Source organism: Trichomycterus rosablanca, chromosome 13 (genome assembly GCF_030014385.1).
Source record: "Trichomycterus rosablanca isolate fTriRos1 chromosome 13, fTriRos1.hap1, whole genome shotgun sequence".
In the NCBI taxonomy this organism is placed as follows: domain Eukaryota; kingdom Metazoa; phylum Chordata; class Actinopteri; order Siluriformes; family Trichomycteridae; genus Trichomycterus; species Trichomycterus rosablanca.
This window is the reverse complement of record NC_086000.1, coordinates 32,308,891-32,329,974: the sequence shown is the minus strand read 5'-3', so window position 1 is coordinate 32,329,974 and position 21,084 is coordinate 32,308,891. Positions and strand designations below refer to the sequence as shown.

The window sequence follows — 21,084 nt, the reverse complement described above, 5'->3', positions numbered from 1 at the left end:
GGACTACTGTATTAAATGTTCTTTTTTAATTTCTGTATTTTAGTTTAATATGAGTCCCTGTATTGTACTTTGATGGCATTTTTTAATATACAAGTTTTACCATTAGTGTAAAAGTTACTACTAAATATTTGTTACACAACAAACCTTTCAAAGAGTTCTAACCCTAATAGAAAAAAGTAAAGTTAAAATATAATAGCACATTGTTTATATAAATAACATAATGAATAATCACATTTATATAAAACATGATTGTAAAAGCTAATAGTTAATCGTACTTGTGATTAGACAATATTGTAATAATTGTGACAGGTCTACCAGTATAAAATTGTATACACTTATATACACACACAAAAAAAATCTATGCATAAATGACGATGTAGATAAGACAACTTTTAACTAAGCTGTAAGCAAAATCTCTTCAATCAACACAAAAACAGCAAAGAAAAACAGAGTTGTACTTACATATTTTTAGTAAAGACTTCACCACTGTTCACTGCTGTTCTTCCTGACCTCCTAACCTCTGAAGATAGTTACAAGCAGTCACTAATCAGTTTCCTCTCCATGTGTGAATTCTACTCAGAGACCCAGCAACCTCTGCTACCTGACCCCGTCTATCCAGTATCAGTATATATTTCACTCAGGTGCACCACACATACAGATTACTGACAGTAATAACTTCCTCATTCTCTCTCTCTCCCTCACTCTCTCTCTCTCTCAAAAGTGCTTTGTTCAGTGGATTTGCATGCCTGCATAGATGTTAAAAGTATTTTCGCCATCTTGCAACAAGGTTTGTATAACAAGATATGCAGCAATAAATGTAAATAAAAAATGACAGTCATAAAATTTTAACCCGAGCGGCTACGCTGGCATTCTTTATTTTTTTCTGGGGAACTCAGCTTTAGGCGCAGCACCCATTTTGGTTATGTCCTATTTTGCTGTCTGGGGTATTTCCTACCTTTTGCCCAATAAACCAAACCTGGATAAAACAGTAGTAAAACAGACAATAAATGGATGAGTGAATGAATGGTGGATCGAGTAGCTGGCATTTAGATGACAACTTTTGTATCACTTCTGTTCTTTCCCCAATTCGGGATGCGGTTCATGTTTCTTTTTGGTTGATTTATTTTGGCCCTTTTGTATATTGTTATTAGTGTTTCCTGTTTGAGTCTCTTTAGCTACAGTATTGTTCTACGTTGGTTAGGTGACCTGCGATAGATTTCTTTGCATTTCTTTCATCCTGTCAGGTGCAGGGCAATGCCTGATGCTTCTATGGTCAGGTGAGTTCTGCCCCCTATTTTTTGAGTGAATGTTTGTGGTTGGGTGCCACACTAAACATTTTTTTTCTAAACCCATGCTATCAACCAATCAGCATTTCTAGTGTGGTGAATCAAATAATATTTTGACTCAGGTCATTGGCTCAAATTATGTTGCTTTAATATAAGAGCCTAGTTTACTAAAGATAGTGACACCCAGGACTTCCAGACTGACAGTACACCAGTGAACAAATCCTACTGTAATAAACAGAGACTAGTGCTAATGCTAGTTTACCTTTTCTGCTCTTATATTACACATCAATGGTAGCATCCTATTAGAATCATCACCTAGTGGGAGTTTGGAAAAAGTAGCTTTGAACTCTGTAGTAGGGCATCACAGGATGGGTAAATTAGAACCTCTAACCCCCTCCCATTTATTGACTCAGCTGGTCAATGTCATGCCAACACACTGACACACTTCTCTGCCCCTTTACTTCTTACTGTTGCTCTAGCAACCCAGGTCCTGAGGCTGCTCTCAATGTGTCTGATCTGTGCTTCCTGCCACCATAATCCAATGACGTAAAAATGATGAGGATGCCTACAGTAGTGCTAAATCTTAAAGGGATACAGAAACCCCAAAACAGTCTGAATGACACTGCTCTCTAGTAAGCTTAGCTTCTTCATTAGATATACCATGTATTGTGTTATCAGTGGGTGATCAGTTACGTAGAGCCCTATCAGCTGAGCAGGAATGGGACACAGCCTTGCTTGCAGCGAATCAGCTGCTCTTTCTGGAATGATGAATCCCCCCCTCCAGCTCCCTCTTTGCCAGCCTTCCTCTCTGTTAGAGATGCACAGCTGAGTGGTTAGCTGGAGTAGAAGCTAGCTGCACCGTTAACACACAAAGCCAGAAGCAGATACGACATATTCATTGGTGAGGGCACACACTCAAGCTGGAGGCGAATCTGCATTCAGGCTTCCTAGAAAAATGCCAGCTCCATGTATGAGTGTGGCATTGCAACAGAGAAAGTGGAGGCAAGCTGGCAAGGTTGCAAACCCAAATCTCATCCTTCAAGAGGAGGGCAAGATTAAGATGACCAGGAAAGGTTGGTGTTCAGATAAAGTGTAATTATTGTCGGATGTTATCTCTTTTTGTTTTGCACAGTATTTTGTATTTATTTATGTGAATATCAGATACAACTAAATGTATTTCTATGATAGAATTGTACAGTCCATATAAATATATATAATATGTGCTGGATACATTGTAAACATGTTAGATTTCCATTTCCATTTATGATTATCAGTATTAATAATGTTAGATTTTTCTGTCAAGGCTAAAGGTACTGATTCTCTGTAGATGTTTATGAGTCACATGGTTTTCTGTTATGCAATGTTTGCCCAAGATAGATGCGTTCAAACAAAACCACTTCCAAACACATTCACACACGTTATACTCTTTAAATTCAAGCTTAGGAGAATGTTGTTGTTAATATTTTATTCACACTGTAGCTGTCATGACACCAACAACTTTAGTAGCCAGTGCGAGTAACACTTTAAGATTCTTAGTACCAATGTGATATCATTGCAAATGCAAGATTCTATTTACCACAATTGTTTAAAGTTGCAAGAAAAAAGGAGTGAATTCTTTGGAATAACCTGGATTGCTAATAAATTGTTGTCTGTTGTTATCTATAACACAATTAAGACAAAATCTAATTCAGCTAATAACATGATAACAATAGTATTGTTTGTGTCTTTTACTAAGCATGTGATGAGTGAAAATCCCCAGGGCAGGGAGACATTTTTTTATTTTTTATTTTATTTTATTTAACCAGGAAATTAATCTCACTGAGATTTACAATCTCATTTGCAGGAGAGTCCTGGCCAAGATAATAGTAAGCAAACCTTTTTTGTTCATGACTTCTCTAAAAGCTAATTGGCAAAAGGTGCTTCAATTAAGGAGTTGAAAGTGTGAGTTTCATAGTTGCTTTGCCAATTAGAGAAAAGACAAAAAAGACAAATCTGTTCCTCTCAAGAAAGATTGGTTCGTGTAAACCATGCAAACAACTTTCAAATGACCCCAGAAGATGTATTATAAAGACATATGGAGCTGAGAACAATGTTGCTAAAGACTTGGCAATCCACACTTAGACAAGTTGTGTAAAAATAAAGAAAAATCAAGGCTGTTTCTGCTTATAGGAGTGACCATCCTGTTATGATTACTTCAGTAACACAATTGGAAAAGTCCTGAAAGTGGGGCACCAAGAACCCAAGGGTAACAGCAAAAGATCTACTGGAAACTTTACAAGCTGCAAAAGCTTTTCTTAGGTGTTCATTTTTAGAAAAACAAACATTGATCAAGAATGGTGTTCATGGAAGTACACCACAAAAGTCTGTCTCAACTTTGCCCGGGACCACATGGATGTTCTACTATGAGAAAAAGTGGAACTTCTTAGCACTAATGTTATGTTTGGAAGAAAAAGAACACTGCGCATCAACCGTAAAACCCAACTGTAAAATATAGTGGAGGTAGCATCATGGTTTAGGGCTCTTCATTGAGGGAACAATGAATTTAAAGGTGTATCAAAACAGTTTACAGGGGAATGTGAGAGAATCAGTCCATGACCTTAAGCTGAAAAGACATCACGTGATTCAACAAGACAAAGTAAATCAGCTAAAGAATGGTTTAAAAAGAAGAAGATTCCTCAAAGTTCTTACGTAACCCTACTTAAGACACTGTAGAATGGCCTGAAGAGGTCTATGCATGGAAGGCATCTTAGACATTTTGATGAACGGAAATACATTTCCAAGAAGGAATGGTTCAAAATTCCTTTTCAGCATTGTACAAATTCTATTTGCAGTTACAGGAAACATTTGCTGGAAGTGTTTGTTTGCTTATACCTTTAGTATAGCATACTCAGACATCCCAAGTTGCAAAAACTCATTTCAGGGAGGTACCCCCGGACCTCGACCCCGACCCCCTAAGCCCAAAAAAAGCTAAAAAAAGCTAAAAAACCTCTCTCTCACAACAAAGGATATGGGTGATAACAGAACTTTTAGGAGCTGCTAACTGAGCTACTAAGCTAACTGTTCGCGTCACAAACACATTAATGTGTACTACATATTGCACGAGATAGTGTGAAAGATAATAGATTTATGTTCCCTACATAGTGCACTAGATTGTATATTAGAAAAGGAGTTATGTTCCTTACTTAGTGCACTAGATATTGTACTAGATAATAGACTTATGTTTCTTACATAATGCTTTAGGTAGCATGTTAGTTACGGATTTAGGTTCCCTACATAGTGCACTAAATTGTATATCAGATAACGGATTTATGTTCTCTACATAGTGCACTAGATAGTATTTTAGATATGAATGTATGTTCCCTATGTAGTGCACTAGATAGTGAATTAGACAATTGGTTTATGTTCCCTACACAGTGCACTAGATTGTATATCAGATAACGTAATTATGTTCCCTACATAGTGCACTAGATAGTGTATTAGATAATGCATTCATGTTCACTACATAGTGCACTAGAAAGTATAACTAGATGATGATTTGTGTTCCCTACATAGTGCACTAGATAGTGTATTACATAATTAATTATGTTCCCTACATAGTGCACTAAATTGTATATCAGATAACGGATTTATGTTCCCTACATAGTGCACTAGACAATATATTAGACAATTGATTTATGTTCCCTACACAGTGCGCTAGATTGTATATCAGATAACGGATTTAATATGCGATCAGGGAAAAAATTCTGTGTCGCCTGCGTGCACGCGTGTGTGTGCGCGCGCTCTTGGCCGCTCGTTCTAGATTCCAGGAGATTTTATCTGACTTGCGGGCATCAGGGAGCCGCTATGTATATACGGGAGACTCCCCGAACTTCCCGGAGACTTGGGATGTCTGCATACTAGCATATCATAGCACAGTAAAAAAAAAAATTTTAAGAGTAATTTCGCTGTCAAAACTACAGTTTTATGCTCAGTGACTTGCTCATTCTCATATCTCAGGCATCAAATGAAACATCCCAGTGGTGCATTCTACAACCACAAGACATAGTTGATACATTTTTAATCCTAGTATTTATATTTTGATGCCATGTTAATACTTGTTGCATCCCTTTCCGCATTTTAATAAGATATAGGTAATATAAATAACATAAATGATGTCTATAAAGAAAAGCTCAGTTTAACTGTCTCAAAATCTAAAATAAAACCAAATTTTACTGTGTAGCTAAACATTATACAGCAGTCATTACAGACTAGCAGAATCACCTTTTTTCTAGCACAAAGTTTTGGTGTAATCCTGTGTAATAAGATACAAGTGGTTTTGTTTGATGGGTGATAATATAGTTTATTTTTTAACAATTTATTTTTGACTGCAGAATGTTTCTTTTAAATGCTTTTTTTTTTATCAGTTTCTTTATTGTAAAATTATAGCAAAATGTCATTTGCAATTCTATAGTTTTACCAGCATGTGGCGCCAGAGAGTCACTAGTTATTTGTTTGGTTCTGGTTTGTTTGCAGGTCTGTAAAATAGTTTGTAAATAGTGTCAATTAATTGCTTTTACCTGCTGAATACATGCCACATACACACAAAACATTTACTACAGCCTATTAACAAAAAATGTGCATCAGTACATATTTAAAAACATGCCAGTCATGGACTTTACTGAGTGTAATAAAATGTGTATTTTTTTTGTAAATGATTTCTTTAATAATTTGTGGGATGCCTATAAGCCACACATTTCCTGTAATGCTTTGATCTCTTTTCTCACCATGTTTGTTGCTGGTGGGAAGTCAGGCGCTCTGGAGCTGTTATCTCTTTCTGTTGTTTAGAACAGTCTCAGTGTAACAAACATTATCTTTGTGGATTTTACAGGCTTTAGGCTGTGCTGATGCACAACACAAACTCTGAGCCAACATGAGACAGGCCGCTCTTATGTTTGAGTCACAAAAACTCTTTGTGGTTTCTTACCCAAACTGAACTGACCCAAAGAATGTGCATAATACTGCAAATCTAAATCGGTTTCAAATAGTAATAATAGTTTTTTTTTTTTATTATTTGTCTTTAATTTATCAGTTAAAAGCTTAACAGAATTGGTAAATCGATGCAATCATGGTATTTAATTTTGCATAGATTCAGAATGTAATATGTGACTATCATTTAGAAAAGCTGTTATGTAAAACAAACTTAAGTTTACTTGTGAACCCACTTAACTAGTCAGCTAAGGTAAACTGGTGGTTACCCGTAATGCTTGCGTTAAATTGTCTGTACTATTACCATGGTATTTACATGTATACCGATCAAGGATAACATTATGACCACCTTCCTAACTGACTGGTCGGCAGTTATGCAGCTCCATACGCAACAAACTGTGATGCACTGTGTATTCTGACTCCTTTCTATCAGAACCAGCCTTCGCTCCCCACGTGCATCAGTGAGCCTTGGCCACCCATGACCCTGTCACCAGTTTACCACTGTTTCTTCCTTGGACCACTTTTGGTAGATACTGACCACTGCAGACCGGGAACACCCCACAAGAGCTGCAGTTTTGGAGATGCTCTGACCCAGTCATCTAGCCATCACAATTTGGCCCTTGTCAAACTCGCTCAAATCCTTACGCTCGCCAATTTTTCCTGCGTCTAAAGGATCAACTTTGAGTAAAAAATGTTCACTTGCTGCCTAATATATGCCACCCACTAACAGGTGATAATCAGTGTTATTCACTTCACCTGTCAGTGGTCATAATGTTATGGCTGGTCGGTGTATATAGTTTCTGTAGATTTTTTTAATTAAAAATTTTACATAAAATTATAAGTCAATTTTATGTCAGCTTTTTATTCATGACCAGTTTAAATTTCATTAAATTGTACATTAAATTAGCAAACAATTAAATAAAGACATTTTGTTTTACATAAAAATTTACAAAGTTCCCAGTGCTGAGATCTTAAGCTTTCAAGTTTGGTTATGTGTCAGTAGGCATGAATAATAAACTGAAAAAGCCATGCTGTCTGAATCAGAAAATAAAAGTCACAGCAGCGATCACAGGTACTAAATCTAATCTGATGCTGTCTTTGCAGGGACTGGGATGGATGTAAAGTCTAAACAGGAACAAAATCGACCAAGCTATAACTCATCTGTGGAAACACCACCAAACATCATTAACCACAGAAAAAATGAAAACCCTGCTGGTATGAATCTTTTTTTGATCTTTTTTTACTATATTGACGTTGTCTTTGATATGGCAAAGTAGCTTTGTTTAATAGTTTAATAGTTTTTGGACTATTCGAATAAATTGTAGAGTACACGCTAGTTTTACCAAAAAGCTTTATCTCTACCATGAGTCAAGTGAGAAATGAAAGGGTTGAGTTAAAAGGGTTTCCATGCCTGGTATGCATAACAGTTATGCTGTGGATGTGAAATACATGAGTAACCAAAAGATAAAAAGTCATCAATTAAAGCATGAACACCAATATTTCTTATCATTACATTTATAAGAGGAAATGTTAAATGTTAAGAGATGCAGAAACAGATCAAGCTATCTGTTTATCAAAATATGGTATATCATGTAGATGGTGTCAACATACATGTTAACAACATACATGTTAAAGAAATTAACAATTTTTTATTTGTATAATTGTGGATTTCTGGTCTAAATATTGTTTTAGAATCAAACATGCTAAAGGTGGATGAGAGATTGCGACTGGCTCGTGAACGGAGAGAGGAGAACCTCAGGCAGCTTGGTATTTGCTTTATATTCCATTTTCTGCACCTCATAATGCTTGAATGATTGATTACCACTGACCATTCACTGAGTATTAATATACTCATACCAATTACTACAGAATACCCTGGACATGGTGTCAATCTATCATAGGGCTGTGTATATATACATATTTGGGGATCAGCCAGATTATTTGCAGGAAAATATAACATATTATAATCTGACAGATCTGTTTTTCATTGTTTTTAGCATTACGGGAGCGAGGCTGGCTGGCCCGAGACGAGAGAGCCAGGAGGTACTATGAAAAGCACCTGGAGGAACGTCGGAAAAAGCTGGAGGAGCAGAGACAGAGGGAGGAGAGGAGGAGAATGGCGGTGGAGGAAAAACGCAAACAAAGGCTCAAAGAGGAGAAAGTGAGTTTTTTGTTCTGTTTTACATTTACATTTACATTTTCAGCATTTAGCAGACGCTCTTATCCAGAGCGACTTACAGAAGTGCTTCCATAGTGAACATTTCATTCCTTAAGTTTAGATAGACAACAGTCGAAGAACACAACTCTGCTAAAACCTGTTAGAACCAAAGTGCCTTTTTTTTTTTTTTTTTTTTTTTTTTTTTTATGGAAAAGATTGGCATTAGATTGGCGTTTTAATCCCACATTACTGGGACCTGCACTTGTATTTTTTATTAACCACTTTATCACAGCAGGTCCGGTTTCACCTGAAAACACTGGGCACAAGGCAAAAATACCCTGGACAGGATGCCAGTACATTGCAGGTCTTTGGCCATCCCTCCCAGCCCGGCTGGCTGATAGCACCACTGAGACTTGATGCCAGATCTTGTTGGTGATGAGCTAGCGTAACAGACCACTGAAGTGCACAATTATTGATATCATATCATTATGCCATCATGTCTTTGCAGTGGTTGGCTACAAAAATGGGTCAGATTTCTCGTGACGCCGGCAGCAGACTAGCCCCTGATATGCAATCAACATCATGATGTTATCAATCCAGCTTGTTCTTAATCTTCTGAGTCCTTCCACAGGTTCCATCATAACACTACCTTCAATGTTGTCATGTGGGTGCTTCATCACACTCTCAAAGTAACTTCACTTGCAAGGCTTAATGTGGTTCAGTAGATCCTTTTGTGTTCTGGCCATCTTGTAAACTTGCTCAGTGGTCATCATCTTCCTTCAAGAGATTTTCAGCAGTTTTCTGATGCCAGAATGCATATTTCTTGCTCTTTCTTCACTGCCCAGGCTGTGTGTCCATATGTATCTACTGGCCAGACCAAAGCTTTCATCAGTCATAGATTGGTGATGGTGCTATCTGACTTGTTTTTCCATATGCTTGTCAGTTTGACCTTTCCCGCCATGCCCATTGCCATTCTTGTCTTCACCAGATCATGTGTTATGTTGTAGGTATACTCTACCTCATAAATATAAAAAGTCCACTTTTTCCAATCTTCTACCTTCCACCATACCTTCCATCACTTTTGTTTTTGCTGCATTTCTCAGTTATATATAGTCTTAAATCAAACAAGAATGGAGAAATTACACTTGCAAAACATCAACAATTAGTGTCCTCAGTTCCCAAAATCTGATTACTATCTGATTGATAGGAAAGGTGATGGAACACAGGGTTAAACACGCCACTGTCCCAACTTTGCTGTGGGCATCAAATTCTAAATGTGTTTCTAGTTATAAAATACTATGAAGTTGATCAGTGAAAACATTGGAAATCTTTTCTTTCTACTTTTGTCAGTTAAATAATAATTCAGGAAAACTAACAAATCACAAATTCATCTTTTTATTGCATTTACAAGACATCCCAACTTTTTCAGGAATGGGGTGTGTAATATTTGGTCAATGTGAAGGCCTGTGCAGGTCCATTTTAATTAATAAATGTACAGGGGTGATAAAGTGTAAAGAGCAATGAATGACCAACAGAAAGTAATTGTATACCCATCTAGGATGGTAAGTGGGGCCTTATAAAATAATCAATAGATGTAAGTACCAGACATGTACTTAATAAAGTGCTCAATGAGTGAATATAGAGTAGAGTGTAGTCAACTGAGAGAACAAATACATTCTTAATAGTATTTATTAAGAATTAGTATTGTATTACAAATAATCAACTTTAATTGTGTAATTGTGACAGGCCTACAGATTAATTGCTTATCTGAAGACTGTGTGATATTAGTTATTTTGAGGAGCACCAGTCTACAAAATCATGTCTTATATTTGCTTTAGGAGCGCTTTGTATCGGTGGTACAGAAAACCATGGCGAGGAGCCAGAAAACAAAACCGAAAACAGCCCGTTCGTCACAGAGAGGAGCAAGCAGTGGTAAAAACAACATTATAAATGGTAAATAACTATGTATGTGTCTATGTAAATGTCTCTATGTAATGTAAATTTGATTGACTAAAATTCTCTTCTGGACTTCCTTTTCTGCATCCTAACATTATTTTCACCTCTGTGCTTTAAGTGGATGTGATTTGCTCTTCTTTAGCTAAACGCCGCTCTCTTAGTCAGTGGGAGATAAACCTGGTTAGTCGGCTTCAGACTCCCACAATCTCTTATCTAGCCAGAAGCAGAAGTGCAGTGTGTCTGTCCCAATCAGAAGGTAACCAGGGAGAAGTTATTAAAGGACTGCTCCAGCATTTCTATCCAAATCGCTGTCTGTAGCATCTGTAAATCGTAGTTTTATTACACCCATATTTCTCTTGTGAAAAACTGATTGCACTACCTTTAGCAGCAATGACCAACAGTGTCCTCAATGTTTTTATAATAAAAAGTGAAATTAATTCCTTTCTCAGCAAATTGACAATTTAATGATGCAGTAAAATACCCTCACAATATCACATTACCAACACCACTATGTTTCACTGTTGGTATAATGTTACAATGTTTACATGCTGTACTTGCTTTATGACAAATATTTACATTTTCAGCATTTAGCAGACGCTTTTATCCAAAGCGACATACAGTACTGTGACAGCATACTGTCTTAAGCAATTAAGGGTGCAATTAAGGCAATTAACTGCCCATAGACCTTCATTATAAGTACATTTGACAACTTTCCTTTGTATAAAATCGCATGTTTTTTGTTTAAGCTAGATAGTACGTAGATACATTTGCTGGAGTTTTCCTTTCAGTTATCAAATTCTTTATCATTTTAAATGTAAAAAAGCAAACAAAGCAACTGTGATGATGCTGGTCTGCTTGCTTTTTCTCAACTTTTTCTTAATCTTTCATTTTCTCACATCTCCATCTGAATTCACAATTCTTTTAAATCAAAAATCCATGGTTTAGTCATTCATATCTGTCGACGTTCAGTTTCATGCCACTCTATGAACAATACCAGCGCACAGAAATCCGTACAGAGCCCTGCCACATCTACACACCGCAATGTTATCAGACCTGGGCTGATCAGAGGCAAGCATCAGACCTCCAGTAAAGAAGCGGTGAGCTTTCTGTTCTCATATTTTTTAAAAGTGGATAATAATGGGTTTTTTTAGGAAATTAATGGCAGACAATTATTTTGTTTTATTCTGGTGTAGTAAACCACATTGTTTTTAACTGTTACTTTGGTTGCATTATATGGCATCTTGTGGTGAGATCTGAGAAGCTGAGACCTCAAGCCGGAGACCTACACTGACACACAATTGGCTGTAGTGTCTGTAGGAGGAGGGACAATGGGGCAATTAATTGTTCAGGCATCTCTCCAGGCCAGTTGAGGAGTCTGAACAAGGATGGGGGGGGGGTTTCTCCATATGCGATTCTGAGATCTCAGTGCACTGCACGTCTCAGAGGGGTTTGTAATAGCCAAGCCCTCCATAATCACAGGTTTTTGTTTGTACTGCATTTTACAAAATGTCTCAACTTTTCTGGAAATGGGGTTTGTACAAAGAATAATTTTATAGTGAAGTTAAGCGTGTTTTTTTATCTGTGAACATGCAATCCTAATGTTTCAATGTATTGTGATTTATTAGAAGTGTATTGTTGGTTGGCTTTATAAAAGTGTATATTTTCTTCTCTCTGATTATCTATTTTTGTTTTGCTGGATTCATGGGTGACATGGTATCCATCAGAAATCGGAAAAAAATAAGCTGCAGTCACTTACTGACACTGCTAGAGTCAATTCTACACCTGGAAGAGTCAAGCAGAACAAGCCAGTATCCTTATTAACAGGGTACGTAATGTTAAGCTATGTTGGCAACACAAATATTATGCTCCAAAATTATTGGCATCTGAGATAAAGATGGGTAAAAGAAGACCATGAATGAATGTATGCATGGTTATTAAGTCACAACTGTGTTCTTTAAAAGAAAGCTTGAGATTTGCAAACAAATTAACCACATAGACATTATTTATTATCTTTTTACCCATCTTTTGCAGGGGTGACAGTAATTCTATGGTGAACGTTATTATGAATAACTGCTTAGAATGACTAATTGCCGATAACATGTTAATAATTATAATAAATTCTTTATTCAATGTTACTGCCTTTTCTTAGACTGCCAGTGAGACAAATGTCACCCAGACAGGAGTGTTTGCCAGCCCTGACTGAGGAAGAGGATTTAAAACTAGAGACTATACCTTCCTACCATCAGCCTCAGAAGTGTGAAGCAGCTCCTTCGAATGTACATGAGGTTGGATGTAAAGGACCAGCCTGGAAAAACATTGATTCTACTGGATCCCTGGTACCACCGGCCTGCCCCTATACTGCTACTGGTGGGACATTTTCTACACCACAATAAAAAGTTGCTTAATGTTTATTTTGATACAGCAGATTTTCAAATACTGTACTTTTAAAGAACACACACATTTGACTCTTAAATCTCTGGTTTTCAGAGCCCAGCATTCATAGTGCTGGAGTTCAGAGCAGACCCCAAGCGGGAACCACAGACCCTGAGAAGGCGTCTCGTCTGCTATCAGAGAAGAGACGACAAGCCCGAATGCAGAGGGAGAGAGAAGAAGAGGAATGCCGGCTGAAGGAAGAAAGGTTTATTTTCACCTAATTCCATTTAGTTAAATTTGTGAAATGGTTTTGCAATGGAGTATCTTCATAGAAATCTGTGTGAGAAGCCCATCTGTGATGGCATTGGGACAGAACCATGAAAAGAGCCGGATAAACCCATCAGTCTCTGAGGGACAGAAAAAAGTTATGAGAACTGATAAAACAAAAGTGACATCAGAAAAGAGAATAAATGATTCATTATTAACAAATCTATGTCATAAATTAACTTTATGAACTGTGACTCTTTAAAGTAATATTGGGCCAGAGCTTTAAATATTTTGGTATCTTCATAATACTGTGGAAAAACTCAACTTAAAAGAATAAGCCAAATCTAGGAGGTGCATGATTTAGAAGTGAAAAGACATTCTGAGAAAACATTTTGTCCTTGCTTGACATGATAAAATGCTGCTCAGGTGGCGCAGCAGTGAAAACACACACTAGCGCACCAGAGCTGGGATTTCAAATACATTGTATCGAATCTTAGCTCTGCCATCCGGCTGGGCTGAGTGGCCACATGAACAACGATTGGCCTGTTGTTCATTTAGCGGTGGGGTATAAAGCCGGATAGGGACTCCTCATAACTGATGTGCGTAACTCACAGTGTGGGTGACAAAATGCGTACGGCTGCTGCCCACGTGTCGGAGGGGGTGTGGGTTAGCTTCATTCTCCTCAAATCAGAGTGTGGGTCGGCATTAGTGAAGAGGAAGCATGACGCAATCGGGCAATTGGATGTGCTAAAAGGGAGAAAAGGGGAGAAAATGCATAAACAAAATATATAAATAAAAAAAGACACGATAAAATAATTTGGCTATTTTTAAAGAAGCATATTAAAGGTACATACTGTTTTTAAGCACATCCCTCCTTGGCACTAAAAAATAGCCGCACCTCACTGATCCTCTTCAACCATATTTAATATAAAATGTTTTATAAAATGTTTTACTTATTCACATTGCCATGTATGTAAGTAAATTAATAGTATTAGTTTTAAAAATAAAATGTATATGCACTGGAACAGTGGTAGACAAGTGGACAGAGCTGTGGATTACTAACTAGAAGGTTGTGGGATCAGATGCAGTCACTGTTGGGCCCTTGAGCAAGGCCCTTAACCATATCGACTCCAGGGCTGCCCCTGTGCTCTGACCCCAGCTTCCAAACAAGCTCGGGTATATGAGTACTGTATATGTACAGTATATATGACAAATAAATGTGTTTTATCTGCCCTAGCTTATCCTCATTCATTTGTCCCCACCCCAAATGTACAGTAGCTGGTGCACCAAAACATGATTGGTGTTTGACGTTGGCATTTTTTGTTCAAAATTTAAAAAGTGTTCTGACTTTTGTTTATTACAGTGCATGACATAGTGTAATAAACAAAAAACATAAGCATGTGTGTGATTTATTAAGAACTCATTGTGGTTTCTGTAGACAGGCACTTTGCGCAATGCTAATCTGTTGGCTATATGCTTATTACTTATGTAGCTTAGTACAAAACTAAGAAGCACACTTTAGACACCAGCTGTATCTTTCCTCTTTACCTCAAGTGCATATGAGGTAAGAGGGGGAATTGTTTAAAATTGACCTTTGATTATTGCTTCAACTATAGTTGGAATTAGAGGTAAAATAATGGATTTTGTTATTACAAAGCTTAACCCCACTGACCATACAGACCATACAGATCCCTACAAGCGGTTCACATGCATTGTATTGTTCCTGTGTGTGTTCAGACGAGAGAGAGAGGGGCTGGGTTGTCAGAAAGCTCATGAATGGGTTAGGCAGGAGGCTGAGACACTCGAACTGCAGGAGCAGAAGAGGATAAGAGAAGAAGAAAAACAAATAAATGCAGAAAATGAAAACACTCAGCAGCAGGAGGAGGAGAAACAAAAACTTCAGCATCAGGTCAATGATCACACATCGTGATCTTACAATTAAAAGATTTTACAGAAAGTAAAACTGCTTAACTAGCTTAACAATATCTCCACTTTAAGCTTATTCCTACTCTTTTTTTACATTAAACTTTATAAGTAATCAAACCCCATTACTCCTAAAACTAAAGTACTTTGTGCAGAAGGAAGAGGAGGATGCTCAGCAGAGGCAGGTAGCGGAGCAGCGGAGGATTGAGAGAGAGAGTCGATTTCAGAGAGAAGAGACTGAACGACAGGAAAGGAAGAAGGTAAAGCAGCTATGAGAGCAGTGTAGTACGTCCTGAATCTGGGTCATCCAGGATACAAGAGCACTGAGAATGAGAGCAACTCTCATAAAAAATCTTTACACCTCATATCAAAATAATACAATCCAAACAAGACAAGATTTAGCACGAGATATTTCCTGTTTACTTTATACAGCTACTATAAGCCAAAACAAATTGTCTATCGAAAGTCAACTTTTTGTAATTTTATTACTTTTTCCCACTAAACGCTTTATCCTAAGTGCCAAATCCTGTGTGGTCTGGTTCCACTGGGAGACACTTGGCACAAGGCAGGAATACCCAGTACATTGCAGGACTTTGCTCCCTATTTATTGAATTAATTATTGTGCTCGTTTATTTGGATTAGTTAATATTAGTACATTTTTAGCTTAAATACATTACAAAGTAACACCAATGTAAGGTTATATTTTTCACTGTCCCTGCAACAGGACAGTGATCTAAAAATGGTGTTAATTTGTTAACGATTAATGCTTAAGTACTGTTATTGATTAGCAGTAGCTCCAGTTGGTCTGACTGCATGTTTTTGAACTTGTGGGAACAAACTGGAGCACCCAGAGAAAACCTACATGGACAAAGGGAGAACATGCAAACTCCACACAGAAAGAACCCTGGCTGCCAGGAAGGGGATTCAAAGCCAGATCCTTTGTGCTGTAAGGTGGCATAGCTACCCACTGTGCCATTGTACTGCCCATAATTAAATTACATTTATAATAAATTATTTTAAATTGACAATCCAAATACAGAAAAAAATTGCTAACACATTTTCTTAAAGCCCACACTACTTTTACAACTGTGTGTTTAATTATTTGTTAGCTGATAAGCATGTTCATAATTTCTAATAATAAATCTCATAAAGATCTAACAATAAATGTAAGTTTGAATTAACAAGTATAACATTAATGCAGATCTCTTCGATTATCAGGGGCTCCTGTATAATGCTCATACAGAAACTATTGCTTGCATGAAATTTAATGTTTTTAATTTGAGTGTTGCATGTGAAATAATGTATATGTATTATTTTAATCATATTTATTAATTACAAATACAGTACAATTAAGTATTTGTACTTATAAAGAACAAATAAAGTACTATTACTTTAAAAAGCTTGTTGCAGTGATATTTTCTACCTGCCTTAATAGATGTGGTTTATGTGCCAGCCTCAAGTATATGAACAAAGTTATAATATTTACTTTATCTCCACAGCGACTAGAAGAAATTATGAAAAGAACTAGAAAAACAGATGCTGCTGAGAAGGTAATAACAATAATGTAATTCGTCTCTATCCTTCAGTTGTGTAATCTTAAGAACAATTTGTACTAATGTATTACTTCTTTTCAATAGAAAGTTGTTTCATCTAATTTGATAATAAAAGAAACCCTGCCGGATGAGATCATGAAGCCCATTCACAGCCTTCCCTTAGAGGAAGTGATCAGGCTGCCTGGCACTGCCAGTGTCTCAAAAATGGGCTTAGACAATGAGGAGGATATTCTTCCTGTAGTGGCCTTCAAGGAGCGTCGGTCCATCCGGACAATCACAGGCCTAGAGGAGATCCAGTCTCATCAAAGAGCGGGTAAGAGAGACTAAAGCTGAGATGAAACTTTTTGTATTAAATAGTGTGTTTGGATGATGGAATACATCCAATAATTTAAAAAACAGACAAGAAGTTAAATGCAAACAAACAGAATAAACAAATCGTCTAAAATGAACAGTAAAATCACAGAAAGCAGTGATTTGCAAACTTCATTTATTTTATTGAATACAGAGCAAAGAAGAGATTTCATTCATTCATTCATCCGCTTATCCAATTAGCTATCCCAGCTTTTCAATGGGCGCAGGGCACACAGTAACACCCTGAACGGGACGCCAGTCCATTGCAGGGCAGACACACATACATACACACACACACACACACACACACACACACATACACTCATTCACTTATAGGGCAATTAACCTGACTGCATGTTTTTGGACTGTAAGAGGAAACCGGAGCTCCCTGAGGAAACCCATGCAGACACGGGGAGAACATGCAAACTCCGCACAGAAAGGACCCGGATTGCCCTGCCCGTTTTAATTTTACTGATTTTTGTAAATAATTTGATGCATGTAACACATTCCAAAAATGGAAGGAACAGTGCACAGTAAGAATGAAAGATCGTTGTTTTTAAACCTTCTAAAGTTGTTGCTATTTTGATTAGGTATAAAATAAATATTAAGTAATGGTTTAGTTGTTTACAAGAAAGGATTGACTAAAGCCATGTTGCAAAAACTGTGTGAGAAAATAGTCCAACAATAGTCTGTAATTCCTTATCGGGCTGAGCGGCCGCAAGAACAACGATTGGCCTGTTGTTTAGATAGGGGTGGGATATTAAAAGCCGGATAAGGACTCTCTCATCTCTTAGCTTCGTTCTCCTCAATCGGAGCGGGGATTGGCATTGGTGTGGAGGAAGCATGACGCAATCTAGCAAATGGACACGCTAAAAGGGAGAAAAGGAGGAGAAAATGCATAAACAAAATAAATAAATAAAAAAACCTTTGTATGAAGTTGTAAGCATTGAAAGATCCTCTGCTGTTTTATTGATTCCTTTTCTGTTTGTTTTTCTCATTTTCAGAAGTAATCTGAGAATAAACGCTGACACGCTCTGTAATGAATCTGCACCCTTATGCTTAATGTATCAAACAGAATCGCTTCACCTGCACTTTAAGAAACCCTGTATGACACTTTAAGGTAATACAGAAGTATTTGACCCCTGCTGCTCTTCTGAAACACTGATTATTGCTTTTCATGTTTATAGACCACACAGTTTGCTCAGTTTGGAACTGTGGGTAAATGGCTTTCTGGTGTTTTACAGTACAAATAACCTTACTTACTGATGCTTGAGACTTTGTACAATGTTTGTTACATACAGCGATGTGAAAAAGTAATTGCCTCATTTTAAATTCTCCTTTTAATTGCATATTTATCACAATAGTTTTATATAAAGAAATCATTTTTCATTTGTTTTGTCATGTCTGATTACCCAATTGCATTATGCTTCCTCTCTACTGATGCCAATCCCTGCCCTGATTGAGGAGAGCGAGACTGACACATGCCTCCTCCGACACGTGTGCAGCAGCTGACTGCATCTTTTCACCTACATGAGGCGAGTTCATATGCGGATCTGCTTTGTGTACAGAGAGCCACACCCTGATCAACGCATTATCCCTCGACTCTGTGCAGGCGCCATCAATCAGCCAGCAGAGGTCATAATTGCATCAGTTATGAGGTCCATATCTGGCTCCCACTCTGTATGAACAACAGCCAATCATTGTTCATGTAGGCGCCCAGCCGGATGGCAGAGCTGAGTTTCAAACCAACGAGTTGCACCACCTGAGCGCCCCCGTTTTATGCTTTTGTAAAACATGCTTTTGTAAAAACTGCCATTACAGCTTTGTGAAAAAGTAAGTGACCCTCCAATTTAATTCCTTGCACCACCATGAGCAGCAACAACTGCAACTAAATATTTTTTCATACTTTGATTATAGTCTTTAACATCACTGTAGAGCAGAAAAACTACTTGACAAAACTCCTTAAAATCACACTCTGCTAGTTTTTTGGCTGCTAACTTATACTTTTAACTGCTCATTTTATGTCTTGCTATAGGTCAGCACATGAGGTGTCACACAAAATCTTGAGTCCTGAGGACCTGAGGTTGATCCTCACCTCTGTTAAATGAATCATTTAGTGTTACAAGTATGCAAAAAAAGTGATCCAAAAAGGGGGCAATTACATTTTCAGTTAATAGTAATGTATTCAGTACCTGTACTAACCTATAGGAACTGTATCTGTAAAGCTGCTGTTTTCTCTGATTTATAACATTAAAATACATAAGCTGTGCAGAACATCTGCGTGAGAGCTGAGCTCAGCTCTTTTTGCATTGCTGCTATTAAGCAAATAAGATGTAGACTGTTTTAAACAAGCTGGTTTTTTTCCTTTTTTGCTTTTTCTACAGTTGTGGTCAACAATATTGGCACTCTTGATTGTTTAATAAAAGCCAGTGTCCTAAAAAAAACCCAATATGGGTATATGTAAAATTGACCTGTTGACATACATGCACTTATTTAAAAAAAATAAAAAAAACATCATAAATGACATGGACAGGATTAAAGGCATCCTAATACTTGGTTGCACAGCCCTTTGCAACAGAGACAGCCTCCAAATGTTTTTGTAGCCATCTGTGAGCTTCTTACGCCTGTCAGTTGGTAGTTTCTTACACTCTTCCACTGCAATTCTCTCAAGCTCTTGAACGTTTGCAAAGTTCCTTTTCCCAATAACATAAATTTGCTCTTTTAAAATAATTCAGTTGGATTGAGATCAGGACTCACTGCTGGCTATTTTTTTCCTTCCTAACTATTTTCCCAGAGGCAGCAAAGCAACCCCACAACATTATGGATCATACACCATTTTTTACTTCAGGTAGGGCAGACTTTTCTGTATAGGCTTAATTTTATTGTTTATGAACATAACGCTGGTGTGCATTGCCAAAGAGCTCTAGTTTGGCTTTATCTGCCTATTTGGGTTTGTCTCTGTAAGTATTGGCAAAGATCAAATAATGCATTTATTTAAAAAAAAAGAACAGACATTTTTTTTTTACCAAACATGTCATTTTAGGAGGTATTCAGGGGTTCCAATAATGTTGACCACAACTGTACAATACTAGTCCAGCCCTGAGATGTGCAATGCCTTGAACAAAGCTTAAGCATAAATAAAATTATCAATACAGTGTGCACTAACCAATTCAGTGTTTTATTAGCATAAATAAACACACTTTGAACCAAACCATGTTTGTGTTTGAAAATTGCTAATTTATATTCTTAAACAGACTTAATCTTACTTTATAAGACAAGCTGGCTGACTCACAACGCTGGATTAGTGCAAACCACACATGGTTTGGATAAGCAGTCTCTTAAAGTAACCAGTATAAACTTACTCACTTACCTTCCACACCTGGCTATGACATCAAGTGTAATAGTTTTGTTTACTTCAGCATTAAAACAACTGTTGTTTGAGGACTCCATCATGAGTAATGTATGGTAACACAAAAATGTACCATGGTTGGAAATGTGCTTTACCTGGCCCTCTTAGTAACGTACATATAATTTAAAGACAGTACACAATATATAGAGTGTACACGATATACAAGCAACATACAGATGATATAGGGACAATGTGTATACGTAAGTGTGTGTGGTAGCGCAAACAACAGTAGTGTACATCATGTATGGGAATGATGTAGTATACAATGTTATGGATGGGAAGCAGGGTGTAAGAAGTATCTGGACAAAACAGGAGTAGTGATGGTCTAGCAGATAATTTAAGAGAAAGCTTCACATAATGTATGCAAAGATAGAAGAAATCAGAAACTGGCAAATACTTTTCAAGGCACTGTAAAACAGATGTACTTTGTGTTAAAAGGTTATGTATGGGGGTTTTTCAAAAAGTTTTCGCATTTTTAAATATATTTGTTTTCTATATATTTATGCATTTTCTCCCATTTTTCTCCAGATTTAGTGTAGTCAATTTGTCTTCCGCTGCTGGGGATCCCCGATTGCATTCGAGAAGGGTATATTGCTGCTTACACCTCCTAGCAAACCACTTCTGTTTACCCATGCATTCAGCACAGGTGCCCCTATCTGCTAACCCAGGTCCTTATACAGCATTCGAAGACCCCACCCACATAGTCCGGCTATCCCACCCTAGCAGACACTGTGGCCAATTAGGCACTGCCAATTATGCCTGCTAGACGGCGCCCAGCCAACCGGTGGCAATGCCAATTTTCGAATTGAAGGGTTCAGAATCTCTGCGCTGGTGTGCTAGCGG

At 37.4% G+C, this 21,084-nt stretch overlaps 2 protein-coding genes across 2 annotated transcripts in view; both read left to right on the top strand.

Moving 5' to 3' along the window:
* The first annotated feature begins 2,131 nt into the window (after positions 1-2,131).
* Positions 2,132-20,043, top strand: map7a (microtubule-associated protein 7a). The gene is made up of 14 exons (XM_063008033.1): positions 2,132-2,359; positions 7,356-7,466; positions 7,944-8,018; positions 8,249-8,412; positions 10,248-10,362; positions 11,335-11,462; positions 12,090-12,190; positions 12,515-12,732; positions 12,853-13,003; positions 14,743-14,914; positions 15,084-15,188; positions 16,428-16,478; positions 16,566-16,794; positions 17,837-20,043. Exons 1-14 carry the CDS (start codon positions 2,242-2,244, stop codon positions 17,845-17,847), a joined length of 1,749 nt encoding a protein of 582 aa, XP_062864103.1. The 5' UTR covers positions 2,132-2,241; the 3' UTR covers positions 17,848-20,043.
* Positions 17,864-21,084, top strand: part of scaf8 (SR-related CTD-associated factor 8) — a 44,437-nt gene continuing 41,216 nt past the window's right edge. The window contains exon 1 of the mRNA XM_063008032.1: positions 17,864-17,952. The gene's annotated coding sequence lies outside the window, so the exon portion shown is untranslated. The remainder of the gene's footprint in view (positions 17,953-21,084) is intronic.